At 36.0% G+C, this 23,382-nt stretch overlaps 1 protein-coding gene across 6 annotated transcripts in view; it reads left to right on the forward strand.

Moving 5' to 3' along the window:
• LCOR (ligand dependent nuclear receptor corepressor) overlaps window positions 1-23,382 on the forward strand; it is a 156,369-nt gene that overhangs the window by 101,114 nt on the left and 31,873 nt on the right. For 4 of the 6 annotated variants that reach the window (XR_007460946.1, XR_007460945.1, XM_049646443.1 and 1 more), the window contains exon 7: window positions 1,063-1,156. Coding sequence is in view for 3 of the 6 variants with exons in the window: in XM_049646443.1 (XP_049502400.1) it covers window positions 1,063-1,156 (94 nt within the window). In the remaining 3 variants the exon portion in view is untranslated. Of the gene's footprint in view, window positions 1-1,062; window positions 1,157-3,701; window positions 13,302-23,382 lie in introns of those variants that run through there. The other 2 variants (XM_049646447.1, XM_049646446.1) reach the window with 2 other exon arrangements.

A 23,382-nucleotide genomic window follows, 5' to 3' on the forward strand; every position in this document is an offset into this window, starting at 1 on the left:
ACAGCCTGAAATCAGGAGTTACAGTGTGCTCAGACACAAATCCTATTTAGGTTCTATGTTGGGGCAGTTTTTAACATAACTAGATAGAAAGGCCTCTCTGCTTGTCAGCTGAAAATCAGAGCCATTGATTATTAGCTTGCTCTGTTAATTTTGGACAAAATGGCAGCTTTAAAAGTTGTCTAGAAGATGAGTTTTCTTTTCTAGACATGTCTATGAGGGAAAGAAGTCTTTGTGGGATAAGAAGGTCTTCTAATTTTATGTTCTGATAACATGAATTTGTTATTCTAGTTTCAGTAAAAAATGGTTAAATCTCTAGGCTTTCATCAGTATCAAGACGATTTCATTCTTCTCTTTCCTTAAACTTTGCTCACCAGTTTGTAACAGCTTATTAATTGAAAAACCTTGCCTTTATAAATACCAAGAAGGGAATTTTGAATCTCTGAAGAGTTTTTCCAAAAGATTGAATTCAAATATACAGTTTTTTGCAGATGTGTCCAAAGAATAATGAGGACACATGAAAATCACAGTTAACATCTGATTCATCTTACAGACTATTTTGTATATACATATAATTTAACCATATAAACTTATGCTTCAAAATGATTTGTGTCACATAAAATTTTCTGAATCCAACTTTAATGTTTGTTTTAGTGTTTCGGGTAGACTTAGCTCTTGAGGAATTTGGTTTTATAATCTGATGTGGCACTGAGATCTCATATGCTTTGATAAAGGCACATTTCGAAAGCGAAGTCTAATAGTTCTATTTACATACTGTGTAAACTGCAATTTCTAATACCTGACGATATCCTAATGTCTTCTGTGGTAGGCTGGCTGTACCTTTTCTTTTGCCCTATTAATAAAATATTTAACCTTTGGAGATGTTAGATATAACAAGCTTTGCTAAATGTATGTCACTTTAGGAGGGAAGATATCCTGTCTTACGTATATAGCTAGTGTATCTGCTTGGTTGACTAGACCTATTGCTTTGTCATTTTTAGTCTGTTCAGTTCACATTTGTTCCTAGTTTTTAATATCCTCAGGTGTGTGTTTGTGTCTCTGCAGACGGTGTACTTGATCTGTCCACTAAGAAAAGTCCATGTGCTGGCAGCACTTCCCTGAGCCATTCTCCAGGCTGCTCCAGTGCTCAAGGGAACGGGTAAGGGAAAATATTTGTAGAATTTCACAGTTTATAGGGGACGGTTTATCGAAGATTGGTGAAAATCTCCTTTATATGTTTTAAAAATTAATTCTTCAGAGTAACGTTGTTATAAGTAGGCCTTTAGTAGATTGCTTAGTCCATTGATCAAGTAAAAGCACAGTCTGTGAAGTCCAGAATTGACTAGTGTAGATCAGGTTTGCCAAGTTAGTACAAATAGTAAATGATGGAAAATATGGCAAGAATGTCTTGGGACTTTCTGTTGTTGAGTGTTTGGGAGTGGGAAACCCAACCTAAATAATTCCAGAGTTCAGATGTAAAGGCAGTAGTATGTGTGCGGAGGTTGTTGAATGAAAATTGGGCTCCAGTATTTTACTTGGTATCTCTAATGAAATGTGTGGGTATGTGGGGGCTGTTTGTTTTTTTCTTGTTTGTTTGTTTTGGTTTTGTTTTATTTGTTGATTTGAACTGCAGTTTTAACTCTGTGTGGCAGTTCAGAAAAAATAATCGTATGTATTTTTTGTTTTTTAAGTGGTTAAGACTGTAGATGTTGGGATAACCGTCTTATGCTATCAAGACATTATATGCTCAGTTTTGATAACTCTTAGCAGATTACCCACCACCTAGTTTTATAGTGTGAGAATTGTCTTAATTCTCCCTCTACATGTACATAGAAACCATGTAGAAAAGCCAGATATTAATGAAGACATTTAAGTGCCATATTGGGAAGGAATTTCCATAAAATTGTGTTGTGACCAAAAATCAACTTCATTCATGAAAAATCACTTCGGTAAGCTAAATTAGGTAATATTTAAGTTTATCAACTTTTAGAATATCGACATAGGAAAGTTTTTAGGTGTTAAAGCAATAAGTACACATTAAATGGACTAACCTTTTTTCAACTTCCTCTTAATTACCTTCAAATTGAAGGATTCCTTTACTGACTTCTAAAATGCTGCCTTTATTTTCTCTAAAATTCCATCATTTTCCTTTTTCTCTCCTCCTTTATTCGATCTAAAAGTAACTTCTTGATTTAATGCAGTTTGCATGGTTTACTAACCTTTTTTCTTAAGCCCTCCTTTTCACTATAGTTTATACTAGATACAAGTCCTTGTGGTCCCAAATCATTGGATTCCATTTTTTACATATCAGAAAACTTGGATTGTGTAATTGAGGACACATGTAGGAGAAGCTTAAGTGTGGTTTGTATAAATGAATCCCTCGCCTAAGATTACTTTAAACTTGGCCACCAAGTCCATGTATTATATGGTTGAAGTTGCTGTGTTTATCCCTCTGAATGGAAAGAAAGTGTTTTTTATGTGGTATTGTTTTCTGGAAGACAAAAGCACCAATAGATTGCCCATCTTTTGGTTGACTATTCATTGTTTTCTTTATTATGTTTTTTACTGATAACAGCACAGGGTCCCTGTAGACTTTTGGAGAACATAGCTGGCTTATCATTTCTTCAGAGTTCCACGTTTGTGCCTAGTAAATGTAATTATTCCCCTTGGGCATGCTTTACCAGTTGCCAGTTTTATCAGTGATAATCTTTATATCTTGTGAAAAATGGAAACCTTATGAATTAACCTTGTTGTAAGTAGTTGACTTTTTAAATATTATTTGAAAGCTTTCCACTTAAAATTTCAAAATTGATGTTTGATATTTAAGAAGAGACCATTTTAACTAAAGAAGACTGCTTTAAAACTGTTTAAAACATATACCTCTGACAGTAATTACTTTGAGTAGAACTTAAGGAACAAAGTTTGGGGAAAATAAAGGGCAGTTCTTTAAAGATTGGATTATTTCAAATGGAAAAATAGTGGTACTCGTGTGTCTGCAGCTAATAGTGTTTTAAAATGAAGATGTGGTAAGTTAAAATGCGATGGGTATTTTGGTTTGGGTCCCCCCCACCCCCCCCACCCCTTGGGGCTGGTAGCCATATTTTTTTCCCAAGCAAAATAAGAAATGTTATTTGAACTTGTTTGGTTTTTGATAATGAATATCAGCTTGTTTGTGGGATAAATGAGCAATTATCTATGGGTTCCACCAATGTAAATGGTTCCAGTTTTATAGCTGGTTGTCATGAATGTTGAATATGTTGCATTAAAATAAATAATTTGGCTTACTCTTTTATTACTGTACTTGTTTAGTGGTAACGTCACATTGGTAACACAATTCTGTGTAGATCTATGGAGACTCGATGATTACTTTGTAATTAATAATTAAGGTGCTATTTTCAGACAGTTGCGCGAAACTTTTTCTCCGAAAATTTGTGAACCCAACCAGAGACCAGCTGACAGGTTTAATTTTTCTTTGCCCAAAAAGCTCCTGGTTTTTTTTTTTCTTTTTTCCTTTTTCTTTTTTTGTGAACAAGTTTTAAAACTAACTGCTGAGACCATTTTTTTTTTAATTTTAGAGAAAAATAAATAAATAACACAAAGTGATGTTACCCAAGCAAGGCCTTCTAATAAAGGAGTGGTCCCCTCACCCATCCCTCCCTACCTGTGCAAGTCCTGCTCACATCAGTTTCCTTCCATCCAATTAGGCGACCTGGGAGACCCAGCCAGTACCGCCCAGACGGACTTCGGAGTGGTGATGGGGTACCTCCAAGAAGCTTACAGGATGGAACCAGGGAAGGTTTTGGACACTCCACATCACTCAAAGTTCCATTGGCTCGATCCCTGCAGATTAGTGAAGAGCTACTGAGCAGAAACCAATTGTCAACAGCTGCCAGCCTTGGGCCATCTGGATTACAGAATCATGGACAACACTTAATATTATCCAGGGAAGCCTCTTGGGCAAAACCACATTATGAGTTCAACCTCAGCCGTATGAAGTTCAGGGGAAATGGTGCACTCAGCAACATCAGTGACCTTCCTTTTCTTGCAGAAAACTCTGCCTTTCCAAAAATGGCACTTCAAGCAAAACAAGATGGAAAAAAGGATGCGAGCCATGCATCTCCTGTAGATTTAAAGATACCACAAGTTCGAGGAATGGATCTTTCTTGGGAGTCTCGCACTGGTGATCAGTACAGCTATAGCTCTTTGGTAATGGGTTCACAAACGGAGAGCGCGCTTAGTAAAAAGTTAAGGGCTATTCTTCCAAAACAAAATAGAAAAAGCATGCTAGATGCTGGACCCGATTCTTGGGGCTCAGATGCTGAGCAGTCTACCTCTGGACAGCCATATCCCACATCGGATCAAGAAGGAGACCCTGGCTCCAAGCAGCCTCGGAAGAAAAGAGGGCGTTACAGACAGTACAACAGTGAGATACTGGAGGAAGCAATCTCAGTGGTTATGAGTGGAAAAATGAGTGTTTCCAAAGCTCAGAGTATTTATGGGATTCCCCACAGTACACTGGAGTACAAAGTAAAGGAGAGGCTGGGCACTTTGAAAAACCCTCCAAAGAAAAAGATGAAATTAATGAGGTCGGAGGGGCCAGATGTTTCTGTAAAGATTGAATTAGATCCCCAGGGAGAGGCAGCACAAAGTGCAAATGAATCAAAAAATGAGTAGAAATACTGTAGAGTGCCAATTACTGTACAAACTGGGTGAGCACTACTGCATTGTTCAGCTGTCATTGCTTGCACCTGGCTTCATTTACTGTGACACTTGTTTCTTTGCAGATTTTGCATTGACTTGTGTGTACAGAGGTGAAAGGTGCATTCTGAATGTTGCATATTTTAAAATTTTCATGTGCAGTATGGCTCGGGATATTGTTTGGCCTTTTGCATGTTTCTCTACAAAAGAGAATTGAGTTACCTCACAGAGAACAGATACATGGAAGTGGACTCCTTGCCTGTAGAGCCTGCATGCTTTTCTTTCTTTTTTTTTCTTAAGTTATATTTGCCTTTATTTAAAAAAAAAAAAAAAAAAAAAAAGGAAAAAAGCCCCCTTTTAGAAACCACCTCTGTCATACTGGGAGCTTTATCATTACAAATTGGAAAGCCATCTTATAAAATCATTCATGTTTCTCTTCTGCAATTCAACTAATTGAAGGATTAAACTAAAGAAAAAATTCTAAGAACAATGAACCTTGGAATTTAAGAAATTTGGTTATTCAATGACACATAATTATTTAGGTCAATTTACGTTTTGTGATTTTCTTCTATTAAATTTACTTAACAAATCAGCAATCTGTTTAGTGCTCACCCGGAGGGAAAGGAGGTGGAAAATGTGCACACACTACCTTCAGAAATGCTTTGGTTAATTACTTTGTAACACTACCTTTGCTGTAATTTTATTTGGGATTTTCTAAGGGTAGAATTTGGTCTCACCAACAAGTGAGGATATAGCCTTATCTCATGGAGGACAAGCTCCGTTCTTACTCAGGAGCAGTCAGGGTACATTACATAAAACAGTAGAGGATGCCTCATTTTAACAGACTTTCTTTGTATTCTTAAAACCTTTTACAGATTTGATCATGTGCTAACTAACGACCGGATGTCGTTGCAGCAACTAGTTTAAAGTATTCAAGATCTGTTTATTGGGAGAAGTAAGGAAAGAAGTGTGTTTAAGTAATTATAATATTGAAAAAGTGGTATCTAGATTTTACAGCCTCAGTAGTCTGCCCAAATACCCACATGAATGAAGGATCCATGTTTGTGGTGAGAAAAAAACACAACCCCGAGGTAACCTAATATGATTTAGGTTGCATTTTACATCTAATGATAATTCAATCAGAAATCAAGCTCAGTAGAATTTCTTTTTTAACCAATCCAGATACTAGTACAAGGGGGGTTGTTTTTTAGTTTTTATTTAATTCGTTGCTTTTGATTTCTTTCTTTCTTTTTTCTTTATTTTGGCATCCTGCGTAATATCCCTTTCTTAACCTTTTCTGATACCTAGCTGATTTTTGTGGTTGTTTAGCACACAGTTCAGGACTTTTCAGATAAGCACTCCTTAACATCTAAGCGTTTTTTGAGATGGGCTTTTCAAATTACAGTAACTGAATTTGGAATATTTATTTTCTAAAAATTTTTGCAAGAATAACTGACAAAGCCCATGAAATTTAATTTTGCATTGTAACCAAATTAAAATTACTGTTTGTGCAAAACAAAACCCATACCACATAACACCTAATCTAATCTAATCTAATTTGCTGAGAAAAGTGGTCAGGCCCTTCTAAATGCTTAACCAAAAACAAACAAAAAGGCATTGGAGTTTTTGTGTAAAATCAAACTTGGAGCATTAAATTGAGGCTGATGATTTCAGATGGATGCTAACAGTTTGAAGAGAAGTAGGTCCAGACATTCCCAAGGCATAAATTCTTGCCTGGCAACTTTGGAGCAGTTAATTAGGTTAAGGATAGTTTTCCCTCAGCAACGTCTGTGTTCAAAGGTTAGGCACACCATTGCTGTTATTAAAATACATGCACTGCTCATTCTTGACAGTAGCCTGGGCTTGGTTCTCCTTTCGGTTTGGTTATTTTGTGTAGCAGTTTAATCCGTGGATGACTGAGCCTGTTTCCTCTTAGCTTTCTAGTCTTCTCAACAGAAAAAGCAGCTGGGGTTCAGAGCAGTATATGACTCTGCAATATTTTCTAGCCTAGCTAGAAGTTGCAATAAAAATATTTTATGAAATACTTGGTTTTCATCTGCAGTTGAAGGAAGTTGTAGAAAGTTTGCTGAAAGCAAAGGGCTAAGCTTGTGAAGGAATGCCTCCTTTGTTCCACACTCAGTAATTTGTCACACACAATTAATTGCAGCCATGGTACCTTTTTGCATGATGTTTGGGGTATTCGGTAGCCCAAATTGCTGCAAAAAAGTCCTTTGAGCAATTAATTTGTGCTTGCTTTTATCCCCTCTCAGAAAGGCATCATTAAAGGCCCATTTAAAAATCTGGCCCTAAAAGTTCAACTTTTGTAGTTTTACTGTTCAGAGAGGTTTAATCCTGTGTGGTAGTCTATACAGTGATGTATGAGTTGAGTTATGTAAATTTTGTCATTGTAGTGTACATGGAGTGATCATTTTACTAACATAAATATTTTCTATGTGTGTTTCAGTGGATGACAATCGAGCAGCAGAAGAATGGTGTGCCTACCCTTTAATGCTGCAGTTTAAATAAGAGAACTTGTATTGTGTCATTTCAGATTGTAGGCTGAGAGTTGTAAATAGTGAAAATTTGAGTACTTCTATTATTTGTTTTGGTTAGAAAGTGAATTTAAAAACAAACCAAACTCTAAACTTTCTCAGATTAAAAGTCCTGAGACCTGAAGATTGTAATATTCATGTCTGTGAAGCTTTTAAACATTACACTTGAGATCAGTCATGACTTGATATTCAGGTAAATTTTCTTTTCCAAGAAGCTTTTGAATAAGCATATTTCCTCCAAAGGTCGGTCGGTCTCTCTCTCTCTCTCTCTCTCTCTCTTTTTTTTTTTTTTTTTCTTTTTTGAGTGTAGATTATTTTAAAGCACTAATTGCATTACATTGGTAACTGCAATATAAAATAGCCATTATTGTTTTGTGAAGCATGGTTGAAATTAGATAGTGGTCCCTTTTAAATTTCATGAGCCTCTCAGAAAAAAAAAATCTTTAAAAAAAATACAGAAAGCTGCTGAATATTTCAAAAGATATATATTTTACCTTATTGTAGGTTTTGTAAAGTTAGTTTGTAATATTCAGGTGCACTTTTAATGTTAAATTTTGTGTTCAGAGTTCCATTATACCATGTATTTCTCGGAGGTGGCTCATCACATGGCTGGCTGTCAGTCTTGGTGCCGCAGCGATCTTTTAATATATGATTTCTCTCTTAATTTGCCACTGTTCTGTATTGGCACTTTCAGTGTAGATATTCTAGTTTGGGGACGTCCTCATAAGTGTGTAATAGAGATTGGTCTATTCGCATGCTTAATTTCTGCTAATCAGAGTTTTGCATGGCCCAAACAACAGTTGACCATTTTTATGGTATGGGAAGGTATAGTTCACAGCTGTCTTTGTCACAAAAGCCTTTTCTCCTCTCATTTTCCAGTAGGCAGATGATGGCATTACTCCAACTATATATTATTCAAATTAATGTTAGGATATAATGTGTTGAAAATCAGTTCTTGCGTTTTTATGAGAGAACATTGGTATCATTGAATGGATAAGCTATGGCACTATAAAATCAAAAATACTAAATAATCCTGTGGAAGGATATCTAGTTAGTATTTTTACCATTAGCTTTCTCATTTCTCAGACAGTAGAGTCATGAAGCTTGACAATAATGTAGTGTACTATATTACTTTGTTCAGTAGGCTTTCCAGTGACTCTGAACTCTGTTCGTGATGAGCTATACACTTTTTTCTGTTCCCCAAATACCATGAAGGACAAGGTCTCTCTTTCAAGAAACATAATTTATATTTGTGTATAATACTTTTTAATATTAAGTTTGTTGTTACTCTGAAGTTTAGGTGTTGCTTGAGAAACCTTTGCTGCAGCAGATCACAAATATGAGTAAGGCTTTGTGTGATAATAGGGTCCTTATGTGAAGTTAATTACTGTTCAGTTCTGGTGAGCAAGCTCAACAAGTGTGAAGTGTGTATTAGCTTTATTTGGTACACTTTTACTTTACAATATTGAAGTGCTTTTAGAACTCTGGTTATCTTATAAAAACCATTACCTCAACCAATTGGCATTTTCATTCCCCAACATTTTACCTGAGCTATAATATGAGCTATATGGGATCAGATAGTGAAACAGTAAGGCACAATGAGAAGTTCAGTTCCCGATTTTCTGGAGAGAACTCTAAATTAGACTAAAAATGACTACCTGCAAAGGCCCATATCATAACTACCTTCTGTCGTTAGGCAGTACTTAGCAACCTTTGAGCTGCTAGTGAGTTATGTGTTCTCCCCCTGCCCAAGTAAGCACATGGTGCAAGGCCTGGTTCTAAGCCTTTGTGATTCTCTTAACATTTCATTGACCCATAATAGTGAAGCTTGTATTCAGTTAGTTATTTTTATAAAACATATTGAGTCAGCCCGATGTCAGAACCTGAAATTATTTTGAGTAGTTACAGCAGTTTTGAGACAGTTTGGTGCCGTTTTCTTTAACAGCTATTGTCCCTGTAGATTTAATTTTGAAACCACATATTTTTGCTTTTGTAATTACTCTTTCTTTAAATGCTAGAAGTTGTTTCTCTGCGTGCCACCCTTTTCTGAATATTCAGGTTGCTGTCATTGGTGATAGAATATGGCAATAGACTGAATTGCTCCACTTAATCTTTTATAGAAGACACTGAAAGTTATAGGTTAAATTTTGACCTTTGTGAGGGTATCAAAAATTGTTTTCCTTGTTACCTTTCCATTGTAATTAGGTCTTCATTCATACTACAGTCAGGCTAGTGTTATTAAAAATGTTAATGGCTTTAGCCAGACCGCCCATTTAGGATACTATTAAGGCATATAGGAGATTTTTTAAAAAGTCGGTTGATTTCAAACTCTACTGAAAAGGAAAAAGTATAATTCTGGTACAAGGAATGCAGACCTCCAAAGTCGTCTTCGCATTTTGGATTCATTCTATCCTTGAGACTTGTAGGATTTGTGAACATGGTGACTGAGGGGAAAATAGAGGAAATTCCTTGCATTTCCTCTGTCTGTTGTTCCCAGATAAACTCACAGTTGCCTTTTGAAGAAGCAGACATTAGCCCTGTAGCTGTGTGCCCTAAGTGTTGTGAAGGAGATCAGGGGAGGGGGTGAGAAGTAGAATGGGAAAGTATATAGACTTGTGAAGAGGCTAAAGATTCTGTACTGAGATACTAACAATGAGTCACAGGATAGATAATGTGGTGAAGTTGGGCCACCTTCATTTGATAGTCAGAAAAATCCTTTAGATCGTTTGAAAATGAGAATCAAGGCTAATTAATGTTGATTTGACAATAAAACATGAGTTAATTCTGCAACTATTTGGGGGGTAATTTTAAGGTTTCCAGTTCATTTAGAGCTGTATTGGTAAATGCTGAAAAACAAGCACTTTTAGTTAATCTTCAATTTATTGGATGTAGCAAATATTATAATCATAATATTTAATCTTTATAGTTTGAATATGGAAATGAACTCTTTACCCCATCTTGAACTGTCTTTGAACAGACTCAAGGTGATCTTTTCAACACTGGAAATGACCCTACACACATACCAAAAAAATCTAAAGCAGTAAGACGTATTTGAAGATCCATACCTCTTAGACTTTTTAGATTTGTCTTGGGAAAGAATTTATGAACCTATAACCAGTATTAGTGCAGTCTTGGGTTCCTTGTTCTGCATAATTGCACCCTTTCTCAGGTATGTCCTGAAAACATAAATTTTAAAATAATCTCTTTAGAGATTAGATTCTCAGTGGATAGTGTGTAAGGGGACTGGGGGAGGGGGGTGGGGGGTTGGACACAGGACACTGACACAGTAGAGCAGGGATTTTTAACATTCAATAGCCAAATAGAATTTCAATCTAGAATATTTTTACCCCCTCAGAATAAGTGAAACAACATCTATTATTTGGTAAATACCCAGTGCTACACTCCTAAAAGTCTTTTCTTTCATCCAGGTAACTTTTTTTTCCTGCTTGGTGGAAGGGTATATAGTAATCTTTACTGTCACTAGGAAAGCACTTGTCCGAAATGTTTTAAAGTACTAGAAAAGGGATAATTCAGCACTTTTTCTGTTACAACACTAAAGTCTTAATTTATCTTCAGAGTCTTAGGTACTGTAAGTTTTTATTAGCGTGATTATTTAAAAATATAAAGCATAACTACATAATACGGGGTCAGATCACATTTATATAAATAATTCTTGTCTTATTAAAAAAAAAGACGACATTCTGTACCTTTACAAGCAATTCCAAATGATTGCCTCACTTTTCCCATTTCATTAAGCATTTCAGGCTTAAGCATTTGGAATTTGAGAGGAGATGAGGGGAAAATTCCCCAACATGAAAAATTGTGTCAGACCGTTTTAGAAAAATCACTAGGAAAATGGGTAGGGATTCTCTCTCCCTTTAAGTCTTCAGGGAATGAGCAGTATTTAGAATCTTTGGCTGAAATTCAAGCCTTTTTACTGTGTAAATTTTTAATATTAATTCACTGACATGCTTTTTACATCAGAGGACTGAAAATGGATCTTAATGTTTTTAAGTTGTGGAAGGGTATATTTCTAAAATGAGGGGGGGATAATTAACTAGGTTAGTATACCAGCATTAGTAAGTTTAAGGAATTTTAGTATGTAATAGCAAAGTGTTTGATTAAAAGTCTAATCCTATATTGCTAGTCGAAATTAGTTACATTCTGATCTAGGAAAGATAATAGTCATTGGATATTGATATGCTGTGCTGTCAGAAAACCAGACTAAGGTAGAAACCTTTATCTGACTCCCACATGTTGCTTGTTCTGATGGGATGTATACTTTACAGCAGCTTATTGCTGCTTTGAGAAGAAATGTATAAACTATACATTTGGAGTGTTTGCATATAATTCTTTATAACCTCCACTTTAAACTGTCAGACATTGGTATTTTATCAGTCCACACTGTTAAATAAAACTAATGTTCTTAGGAATCCAACTTGTACACACTGTTTAAAAACCCTCAGGGACGGTTTACACACTATTCTCACTCAATTCAGGTACTTTGATGCTATTCTTAAACCTAACAGTGACTTGTATTTTTCTGTTTTGCTTTTATTTCGACGTGCTGGTAGCACATCCTTGATGAATGTCAACTTAAAAAACTCAGTTCAGGTATCCAGGTATAACTCAGCCAAACAGATTTTAAAGCTGCATATAACTCTCCAGCACACGGTGCCTCACACTCTTATAGTGGCATTCTATATATTCAGTTATTACTACTGAGCAGATAATATGGGGGTTCCTGTTAACAGTGTATTTAAAACAATGTGCATAAATGTATAACCAGCACATGTCTCACGCATGCGCGCGCGCGCACACACACACACACACACACGCACACACATGCACACACATAAACACAGTTAAACTGTATATTTTTAAATGCCACTAGAAGCCAGCACAATTAAATGACATTCCTTGCTGCTTCTGTAAACTATAACAGACGCAGTTCCTCCTCGATGTGGCTCTTGCTTCTTCACCACACTACTACTAAATTCAAGCACTGGTCCTTGGGTGTCTGACCTCTACATTCTAGTTTATGCAATGTCTTTAGAGAATTCTGTGCACTGGCCACTGTGATGGAACCGTTGGGCCAGGAGTGCTCTGAGTTTATTAGTAGTGATTCTGCCAAAGTTGGTGTGGTAACATGAGTATGTAATGTCAAAAAATTAGCAGAGGTCTAGGTCTGCATATCTGCAGACAATTTTGTCAGTATATTTTGTAGCCTTGAAGTCCTCAGTGACAAGTTTCTAATGATGTGAAGTTCTAATTCCAGTGTTTTAGCCCTTTGCATCTTTAATGTTAAGACTTGTCTACTAGAGGTCTTTATTCTTTAAGACTCCTTTTGTTTTCTACAGTACTGTCTGTGGTTAACAAAATAGGTTATTCCTCTGCTTTAATATTTGATATCTTACATCTAAAAGGAACTCTCCATATATAAAACCCATAGCCTTTGAAGATACGGAAAATGGCATCTTTCAGATTTCTAGAAGTTCAAGTGTCATGCAACAAAACAGGAACCCCCTTTACTCTTATGGACCTCATTTCAATATACTGTTTACAGTTTGACGGAATTGTATAATTTAATATTCTCTTGTACTGTAGTTTATATTTATTTACAGATTTTTTTTTTTGTACTGTGTGATTTGAACTTTTTGTTCCTTGCTATGATCAATGTTTATGTAGTAGAGCACTTATGATCACAAATTAAGTTTTTTGGTTTGATTGCACTACATTAAATTTTTTAATGCAGTTCTGATTTTTGACTGGACTAAAATAAGCTGTGTCTTAATGTATGTGATGAGTACTTAAAACTTTAATCCATGTGGTCCCCTTTTTTTTGCATTGTATGTCAAAAGCGCTAGTTCTTTCGTGCATGTGTAAGATTTAATGGTTCCATTGTATTATTTGACCATGACATTTTGGAGAAACATTCCCAGCTGTAATGTTGTGTATGGTAGTTCTCACTGGATGCTAGACTTTTCAGAACCACTATTCTTCTAATAAATTTTGTTGTGAAAAGCTGTTTTAAAAGCTTGGTTTCTACTTCTTAAGAGTTTATTGCTTTTAAAAAAAAAAGTCCACAGAAGGGGTAAGATTTTGGTGTGTACTGTAAACGTACATGGTAATTGAAGTTGGTAATTTTTTATGGTAAATTCTTCCTAGATTATCTCTTAGATAGCTAGAAGTTGCTGCTTCAAAACTATGCTTCAGTAGTTGGGTGCTGCACTGCCTTTAACTCTGTGTCTTTACTAATTTGATACTCCCCTACCTCAGTTTTCTTCATTTGGATTATTCACTTTAAAAAGTTTTTTCAACAAAACAAGATACTGTATATCTTGATTGTTTTCATGAGACCTGCTTGCTGGACTTGGGTTTTTCATAATTTTCTTAGAGTAAAACTTTATGCCGGAATTGCTTGCTAAAAATAATGATTTACTAGGTTCTGTTTGCTCTTTTCTTGAGGCACAAGTGTGAAAGTAACATCATCAATCAGTTGAGGTTATTACGTTCTGATTTTTGGGAGGATGCTGGTATTTCTTTTTATCAGAGCCAATAAAGAATAGCATATATGTTGCTCAACGTTTATATTGTGGTTTTTAGAAACTAGGTGTATAAAGCAGTTCTGTATTATAAAGTGATTCCTGTTGTGAAGTGGTGAGGGGAACAACTGAATTACAGTGATAAAGATTAGAAATGGTTGAGAAAGCTTTTTCAAGCTTGTGATTGATCCATGTGTAATTCAACATGTAGGTTGAATTGATTTCTGATAATTTCTAATGGCGTTTTATATTGAAAATGATACTATTGTTGGTAGTTGCTTTAGATTATCTTTTAGTATTTAAAAGAAATGGTTATTAAAGTATTATTTATGAGAAAGTGCACGTGTGTGAGTGCGATTGGGGGACGGGTAGAGAGAGAGAGAGACCAAAGGATTTGAAGTGGGCTGTGCTGACAGCAGAAAGCCCGAGGCGGGCCTCAAACTCACAAACCATGAGATCATGCATGACCTGAGCTGAAGTCAGATACTCAACCGAGGGAGCCACCCAGGCATCCCTTAATGTTTGTTTATTTTGAGAAGGAAAGCACACGTTAAGGGGAGGGGCAGAGAGAAAGGGAGGGAGAATCTGAAGCAGGCTTCATGCTGTCAGCACAGAGTCTGACTTGGGGCTCCATCCTACAAACCATGAGATCATGACCTGAACCGAAATCAAGAGTCAGGCGATAAACCTACTGAGCCACCCAAGCGCCCCTTAGTATAGTATTTCTGTCTTCTTTCTTTGGCTAATTCTGCCTTTTGGTCCGATGTTTATAAATTTGGCAATTTTGTTGGTTCTGTAGGCTTACTCATTGGGTTCATTTGTTCTCCTTAGTTATGACACATGTTTATAGAACATTTTTCTGGAAACCTAACTATCACTTCTTTGTAAATTTTAAAGTTACAACTACTTGTTTCTTGCCACTATCCATTCCAAACAGGTGGCCAGATCAATATAGTTAGGATTATAATCTAGCATCTCATAAGTAAATTTATTTTAGTGATTCTGTCTTCAAATTGGTATTTGGCTCTCCAATTATATTTTTAGAAAGGACTTATTACTTCTAACCCAGAATTTTCTTTTCTGGTTCTGTTGATACTTTGTTAAGACACAGAGTCACTGAATTAATTTCAAGGTGTAGGAATCTGGGAGATTGCATAAGGGAAATGAAGTGGAAAAAATGGAAAATGGTACAGCTTTGTGCCATTTCCTGACTTGTGTAGGTGTTATTTTTTCCATTAGAACTGTCCTTTTCTGTCACCAGAGATTTGTAGTGAAATGTAAAAACATGTAACTAAGTCATATGGTGCTAGACTTCGTCGCTGAAATGACTGAAAAATCTTTTTTTTAATAGAAAACATTTATTAAGTAACACGATAGATAACTTCTTGTATTCTGAGTGTACCCTTTATCATTATTTGTTTCTAGTGGCAAGTATTTAGCACAGAATTTTATTCCTATTCAACTTAAAAGTGATTGGACTTTTGCTGTTTGGGGAGGAAATGGTAATGCATCAAACTGCATTTCAACTGGAGTAAAAAGACTTTATTTCAGAGTTTGGTGGAAAAGAAATGTTCTCAAAAGAAAACATTGTTTTGAAAGGTTGATCAGTGTTTATAGTTAATAGTTTAAGCCATGATTTGGTTAGAGCTCAACTTAGAAAGTAAGAACCTGGGGAATAAGTGAAAATATATAAAAATTCATAAGTATTAAATCTTGAGTCTGGAGCTTTTTGTAGGCATGTGAAAATACTTTACTATGGTTTGTTGACTAGTATTGTGAGATGTTAATTGTGCTCTTGCCAACCTTATTTGGTCAGCAGTATGAAGTGATCAGGGATTATTTGGTACGTTAAATTCCTGTTAACTTGGTATTCTAGAAGGATCAGTCATTTTTCATGCGTAAAGTCTGAGTGGTAGCCTGAATGCTGTTTTGGCCTCATTTCAACTCTTAAGTCTATTAAAAATGCAATCTTCTTTTAAATGTGAGATAAATACACTGATTTTATCTGTTCTAACATTGGGAAATACAATAGCAACCCTTATTGAAGACTAAGGTAAAAACCTTAGGTCTCCCCTTTGCATTGTAGCATTTTCCAAAGGAAAAGCAAATAGATCTGGATCTCATTTTAGATGCTTTTTATTTAAGACAAGTCTATTTTTTCAAGTTTTTATTATGAACTGTATGAGTGTGGTGATACTTTTGTAAATACTACAAGGTATGTTAATTTTACGGTATTTATAATTATAATCTATTTCTGTTGTGTACAGTCTAGTTCTGTCTCAAATATTGGAGCACAAAGAGTCTTGGGGTTCATTGGATATAATCAGTCTCAATTAGAATCAGTCTTTTAAGAATGCAGATGCCTGGGTTCTACACCAGATTCACTGAATCCGTTTGTAAGAGCGAGGCCTGAACATGTTCTGTATTTTCAAAGTGTCGGTGAAGGTTTTTGGTTTGGGTTTTTTCTTTTTGTATTTTTATTTTATCTATTTTATTTTATTTTATTTTATTTTATTTTATTTTATTTTATTTTATTTTAATTTTATTTATTTTTTTATTTAAAGTTTATTTACTTATTTTGAGAGAGAGAGAGTGCAAGAGCAAGTTGGGGGGAAGGAGAGAGAGAATCCCAAGCAGGCTCAGCACTGTCAGTGCAGAGCCTGATGCAGGGCTCAAACTCACAAACTGTGAGATCATGACCTGAGCCGAGATCGGACACCCAATCGACTGAGCCACCCAGGCACCCTTCTTTTTGTATTTTTAAATTTTATTTATTCAGTAGATCTTTTTCTGACCATGGCAGAGACACATAGCAAAATTTGCCATCTTAAGCATTTTAAGTATACAGTTTAGTGTTAAGTATATTCATACTGTTGTGACCATATGAAGTTTTGATTGACCCACGGATTAAATACTATGATTCATCCCATTCTAGTCTCATTTTTTCTTTTTTTTTTTTTTCATTTTTTCTTTTAATGAAAAACATGGAATGTGGGGAGTTCAAGGGATCTGTCCTCCTCACATAATGAGTTGCCTCTAATAACTCATGACTCCAAACCATTACACTGATGTGTGTGCCACTTTGGCACTCTTTACTCAACCTCAGAATGCGAACGAGAGCTTTTATCTGCTGATCTTTTTCTTTTAGATTCACTTTTAATTAAATCTCAAGTATTAATTCAGTTTCACTCTTGAGACTCACATTGCTTTTTTAGAAAGAGAACTAAATCTATATTATGAAATTACCAGTTAAGAGATTACATTAGAAACTTATAAATTCATTGTTAAATAGAAGCATTGTTGATTTGGTGCCAGAGGAGGTGAATCTTGAAGAGTAGGTAAGGCCTAAAGAGGACAGGAGAGAATCTCCCAAGAGACAGAATTTGACGGGCCTGGTTTAAAGTGCCATCACTTCTGCATTTTTCATATGTGATCTTGAATAAGTTACTGAGACTTTCTGAGCTTCAGTTTTCTTATCTGTAAAAGGAAGCTTGTACTACCCACCTGCCTCAGAGATTTGCTGTGAGACTCACATGAGATTCTGTATGTTAAATACTTGGTACTTTGCCGGGCTCTTTGCAGATACAAAAAAGAAAGAAAGTGAGAGCGTCTTGCAGGAGGTAACGTAGTGAGGGGCAAGGAAAGTGAGAAAGTCCTATTGAAATTTGTAGAGGAAGCCATTTGTATTGATTAGGACTTTGAAAGAGGCAGATAAGTCTGTAGTAGACAGGGACACTGGGCAGCCAGTCTTATTTTAGCTCTAGTCAAATACATAAAATCTTGGAACTATGATTAAAACCTGGAATGCTGATTTTCTGCATTTCTTGGTGCTGTTCCAGGGGAATATTGTCCAACTATTAGTCATTCTTTGTTTCTTTTCAAAGACTAGAATAAAAGTTGTTAGAAAGTAGAAGATGCTTAAGATTAAAAATTACAAAGCTGTGTAGAATATATCTGCATTTCCATCACTGAGTTTTTTGTAGAGTCAAGCTTGAAATTTTACATGCTTCGAATAACAAAATGTAAGAGCTAAGTGTGGGAGTGTGAGGATGGGTGTGTGCGTATGTGTTTAATCATCAAACTTTTCGCTTTCCAGTGAAAGAATTTGGGGAATCTTCTGTCAAAGATTTCGTGATTTTTAGTTACACTCTTCTCAAACTGGAGTTCTGAGCATTTCAGACATAAATCAGATCATAGGTAGTACAGTTTAGACATGTTCATTCCAGCAAACATTAAATCGACTAGAAACATTTTTGCCAGGAAAACTTGGCAATGTAGCTCTAACTAGGTAAAGATGGAGTAAGAAAATAACCAGGATAGCAGATTCTTGTGAGGTGCTGGGAATTGGTGAGTCTGTGTAGACCAGTTTTTCAAACTGAATCAACAGATTGTGATTGTTAGTTTTAAGATCAGTTTAGTGGGTCCTAACCAACATTTAAGAAAGAAACACAAAGAAAAGGAGAGCGCATAGCATATAATAAAGGGTAAATACTGTTTCATTGAAATGTATGCCATACATATGAAAACTGGGATAAGTGGACTGTGTCATTTTGTAAAGTATATCTGTTTCTGGTTTGCAGTCAAAACTCCAGTGGCTTTGAAGGCCATTATGTAAACCATACCCTTTCATCCTGGTTATTCTGGTACCTTGGAGAGCATACTAGCAACCTCCTGTGTTAGGAGGCTTACAGTTAGGAGCCTACACCTTTTACTGTCTGACCTTCAAATTCCCTTCTTCCTTTCCCTGCCTTGTTGATTTGAACTCATTTTCTTCTTTTTTCCTATGCTGATTTCAGTTCCCTTGAAAAATGTCTTGGGAAAATTATTTTTATTACATAGGAATTTATTTCGTTATTCATTGCTTACTTATGCCTGAAATTATCTGAGTTCCGTGTTTTAGGCAGAGAATCTACTGAATTAAAAGGACCTAGGTCCTGCCCCCAGAGAATGTTCACAAACCAGTGGAGGAGACAGCCATGTCAACCATTATGTTACCATGCGACATAAGTGCTATTTAATAAAAAAAATAAAAACCATGAGAGCAGAGTAAGAAATGCCTAACATGGCCCCCAGGAGAAAGTGTCAGGAAGCATGGAATAGGAGCAGTGGGAAGTTGACAGAATTTTATGTAAAAAAAAAAAAAAAAAAAAAAAAAAAAAAAAGTGATCAGGTTGGATTTGGACTTTAAGAAGATGGCAGTTCTGGATAATGGGAAGCAAACTAAAATGAGAAACTAGTGGCAGGGAGCATAGAATTATACTATTCTTCAAGGAAAGATGAGTCGGGGTAGTTGAACTGGATAGTGTATTGGAAGCAAGAGAAATGACGTGACCTGAGGGTAAGGAGTGAGGTGTGTGTGTGTGTGTGTAGTTAGTTACATTTTGTCTTCAATATTCCTGAGTGAAATCTTGAATATACAGATGATTCTGCTTAGTTCATTCCACTCCAGCACATCTCCATCAGTATACTCGAGTTTCCAGAGAGGTGAAGTGTTTGAGAATGATGAAGGAGTGAATTCCAAGAGCACTCCAGAATGGTAGCTCTAAAAATGCTTGTTTATCTCTGTATGTTAAATTTTAAAATTACAAACCTCCTCTAACATTCATGAGGTGAACAAGTGATAAATGGCATTAAATTTTGTATAAGGTACCCTAGGAATCCTTTTTTAAGGTTTTACATTTTACAAAGTGATCTAGAGTCTTTAGATGATTACTACCTAGGAATGCTATCCTTGTGTCAATTTTAAGTGATTTACTATATGACAGCAAAAGTAGAACTTTTCCACTTTTAAGCCTTATCCCATAGATTTGTATGGTTTCAAGAATAGAGATTTAAGAACCTCAAGAGAACATGAGAAAAGTTAGGATATAGAAGATTTCCTAGCAATCATGAAAAGCTTGGGATACTATCAAATATCTACTGCGTATTGAGCAAATACAATCTGCTAGTCTCCCTCTTCCTTTCACCCCCAAAGAAACTAAGAATATTTGTCAAAAACATACCACTTTATTTCTGGAGAGGAAAGAACATTGTGTTGCTGGGATCTGTCATGTGAACTGTTAAATGTCCTCTTGTTTGTTTTCATTTGTGTCAGCTCCCCACGCCTCCTTTAGACCCCCCCTGTGTGTACACACTGCCTTGAAGGTGGTGGTGTGGGTTTTGGGTTTACGGTTATTGTTATTATTGCTATTATTACAAAAGAAATATATTCCCGTTGTAACGGGAACCTTGTCTGGATGCCAGGGGAGCCATGTACAGTCTTTGGCCTTACTGGGCCTTGACAGATGTTTTTTTCCCCTCAACTCCCTTTAAAAGAGCCCCATGATACCATGCATTTTCTCTCAGGTGGGGAATGAGCACCTTTTTCTGTTTAAGCAGTGCTATTTTTCTAGTCCATCATTGTCCTGCTCATTTAAATTGGGAATGAAAAGGCAATTTCACCAAAGAACAACATAGATTTTAGTCCTTTACCTGACTAAAAAAACAAAAAGAGAAATAGGCCAGTCTACTAGCTTGTCATGAGCTCTCATGTAATCCTGACCTTTTAAAATGTCAGTTATGCTTTTACGATCCAGATCTCTCTTCAGTCTGGCTTTACTAACTCAGGCTGGTGACACACTTTTTTTCATTTCGAAGCAGCCCAAGGCAGAGGTCTATCCTTTTCATCTATTATTATATTATTTGTTAAAGTCTATTTCAAAGTGTTTTCTAAGAATTCTTAGTTATAGTACTCATTATATTAATAATTTAGGTTTGTGCTCTCACCAAACCAGTATTTAGTTATATCACTTAGGGATATTTCTTCCCTCACTTCCAGGAACTGTTATTTTTTAATCTATGCCGTCCAGTCCAGAATCCCATGTCTTTCACTGCTTATGAACCCTCCCTCCTTTTCTTTAAAATTAACACCCAAATGTATTTGGTCTTAACATGCATAGTCTTACCTGAGGTGATAGAAACAAAAATCAATTTGTTGGGAACAAAAACTTTATCAGACGTAAATAGTTTGACAGAAGTGTCTGTGAACTCACTGCATTCCTAGAGAGGAGATGAAGACATTGGACTGTATGTGGTGCTTAATGACCCTTTGCTCTGACTTCTATTCACCAAGTAACTTTCTGATTACATTTTGGCTTCCTGGGTACATTTTCCCCTAGTAAAATGGGTGAAGATATGTTAAATAGGGATTTTCTTGATAATTATATTTTTATTGTAATTTAAGAAATTTGACAATCTGGTTAAATTGAAAAGAAATAGAAGATACAAGCCCTAAAAGGCTTATCTAATATTTAGATCTACTCTGAATAATAGCCCTTTATGAGAGATACTAAGCCCAGAGATACAGAAAAGCTAGCAAACTATGGCTTTATGCTCAGTAAGCACCCCTGAAGCACCTCTCCTTCCCCCATTTAGAGCATTCATAATTTTTTGAACCTTTGTTCTGCTCTGATTCTAGTAAACTTGGTTAGGAACATAATAACCTTAGCTGTTACAGAGGGATTGCATGTCTTTTGTTTCAGATCAGTAGTTCTTAACTGTTTTCCACTCACACCTGAACAAGATGCCACGCTGCCATCAGCGGTAGCTCTGGTTTTGAAAGCGCGCGCGCGCGCGCACACACACACACCCCTAAACCCCTACTCCTCCATGGTTCTGATCTCTGAGGAGTGATCATTCTCCTTAACCTCAATTTTGAGAATTGCTTTTTCTATCTATCTAAATCCATCTAAATTCTATTTCAGAGAATTTGGATGTCAGCTACATGGAAATCAGGTATTAAACTGCCTGATTTTAAGAGGTCACTTCCTCTTCTGTCATCTTCTGAACTTTATTTCTCAGCGTTTCTTTGTCACTTTGGTCTACTCTGCCCTTTTATGGTTTCTCCTAGTCCAGTTCTGTGGAAGGAAAACTTGGTTGTTCAGTAGTTTAGATGTTCAACTGTACTGTACATGGCTTTTAGAAAATCTGTATACCCCATGCTGCCCCTTCTCTACTCCACACTCACATATACACATAAAATTTGTCATAGTCCTTGGAATATTCTTGTATCCAAGTATGGAAGATACACGTATTGAGCAAATACAATCTGCTAGCCAGGGATTTGATGCATTCCCAGTGCAGAGCAAGGACTTGGCAGTAGACTTATCCAGGCCCTTAAATATACTTATGTTTTCTGTGCTCAAAGGACCAGAGATAAGTAATTAGAGAACATAATTTTAGATTATTGTCTAGCAAAAAAATACAGTTCTTAGCCTTGAAGGGAACTCAGGGTGCATTTTTATGTGTTCTTGTATTTAAGTAGAAGAATCAAGCCAAATAAAAGTATATCTCTTTAACTATTTGGTCTACTCTGTCAAGTGTTGTCTCTAATTTTCTTCCCCCTCTCTTTTCCCGGGATTACCTTTTTCTGCTAAGATCAGCTCTCACCCAGACATCATTCAGGGTCTTTATTGCTCTTTTTAGTCAAGAAGAATGTATTTTGGTCATCATTGATAATTGCATTTGCTATCGAGTTTTATTGGTAGTTAGCAGATACTGGAGAGACTACCTGAATCCATCAATCTCAAATTCTTCTAAAATTTCTTCTTAAAATTGTCGGTTCAGCTGTCTGCCACATCTCCTCTATTTGTTCTTTTACTCTAAAATAACATAAGCATTGACGACCCACCATTTACATTAACCACAGGAATGCTTTTCTTTGAGAATTTAAGTATTGTAGTATTGACAAAATAGGCGAGTTCAACTGTGTCTAACCTCTGATCTAGAAAAACATCATTGAGTAAATCATTACAGATAGGGTTGTGAAACAACACATCACTCTTAAACTGTGCCTTCCAAAGTTTTTATGAATATTATCTTATTCTTTTACCACACCCTTAAGAATTAGGCATTGAGCAGAGGATAGAAAGACAAAGTGGTCAAGGTCATGCAGGCTATTTCTCTCCCAGGAGAGAAACTCAGAACTAATCCAGGGAGTTGGAAGTCAAGTTTCTCTCTTCTACAGCCCTTCCTTCCTTTTACTAGTCCCTGGGATCTTACTACTCTTTAGTGGAGGTGAGGTATTTCTGATTGATAAATAATTTACCTAACTGTTACAGAGTTCTGTTATTGAGCAGAAAAGACATGAAATCAAACAAGTGATTTTGAAATCCGTGATGAATTATTGTTTTTCTAAAGATCTTACACAGTCAGATGTGAAGGACATACCGTGATACCAACCATAATCACTGAACTAAAACATAGTGCTTTCCCTTCAGTCGAGTTGAGTGAAAGTGCTGCAGGATAGAAGCTTGCCCCTCTCTGGTTTACCTCCTTACTGCCTGAGAGTATTCTGAATCAAGGCAAATGCATAAAAAATGGAATGACTGGAAGCAAAGGTAAAGACTAGCTGTTTAAAACTCAAGCAAAACTAGCCAGTTTTTAAAAACACCTGTTTTTTGTTTGTTTTGTTTTGTTAGAAAACATGAAAAATTGTGATAGAATTAAAAACTTCAGGAAGTTGAGGTTAATTTAAAGTTTTTTAAATCCTCTGAAATTAAAATTCATCTAAACTTAGATCTTATTGAGAAAATTTCTAGAGAAAAACAAGG

Source organism: Panthera uncia, chromosome D2, assembly GCF_023721935.1.
Source record: "Panthera uncia isolate 11264 chromosome D2, Puncia_PCG_1.0, whole genome shotgun sequence".
In the NCBI taxonomy this organism is placed as follows: Eukaryota; Metazoa; Chordata; class Mammalia; order Carnivora; family Felidae; genus Panthera; species Panthera uncia.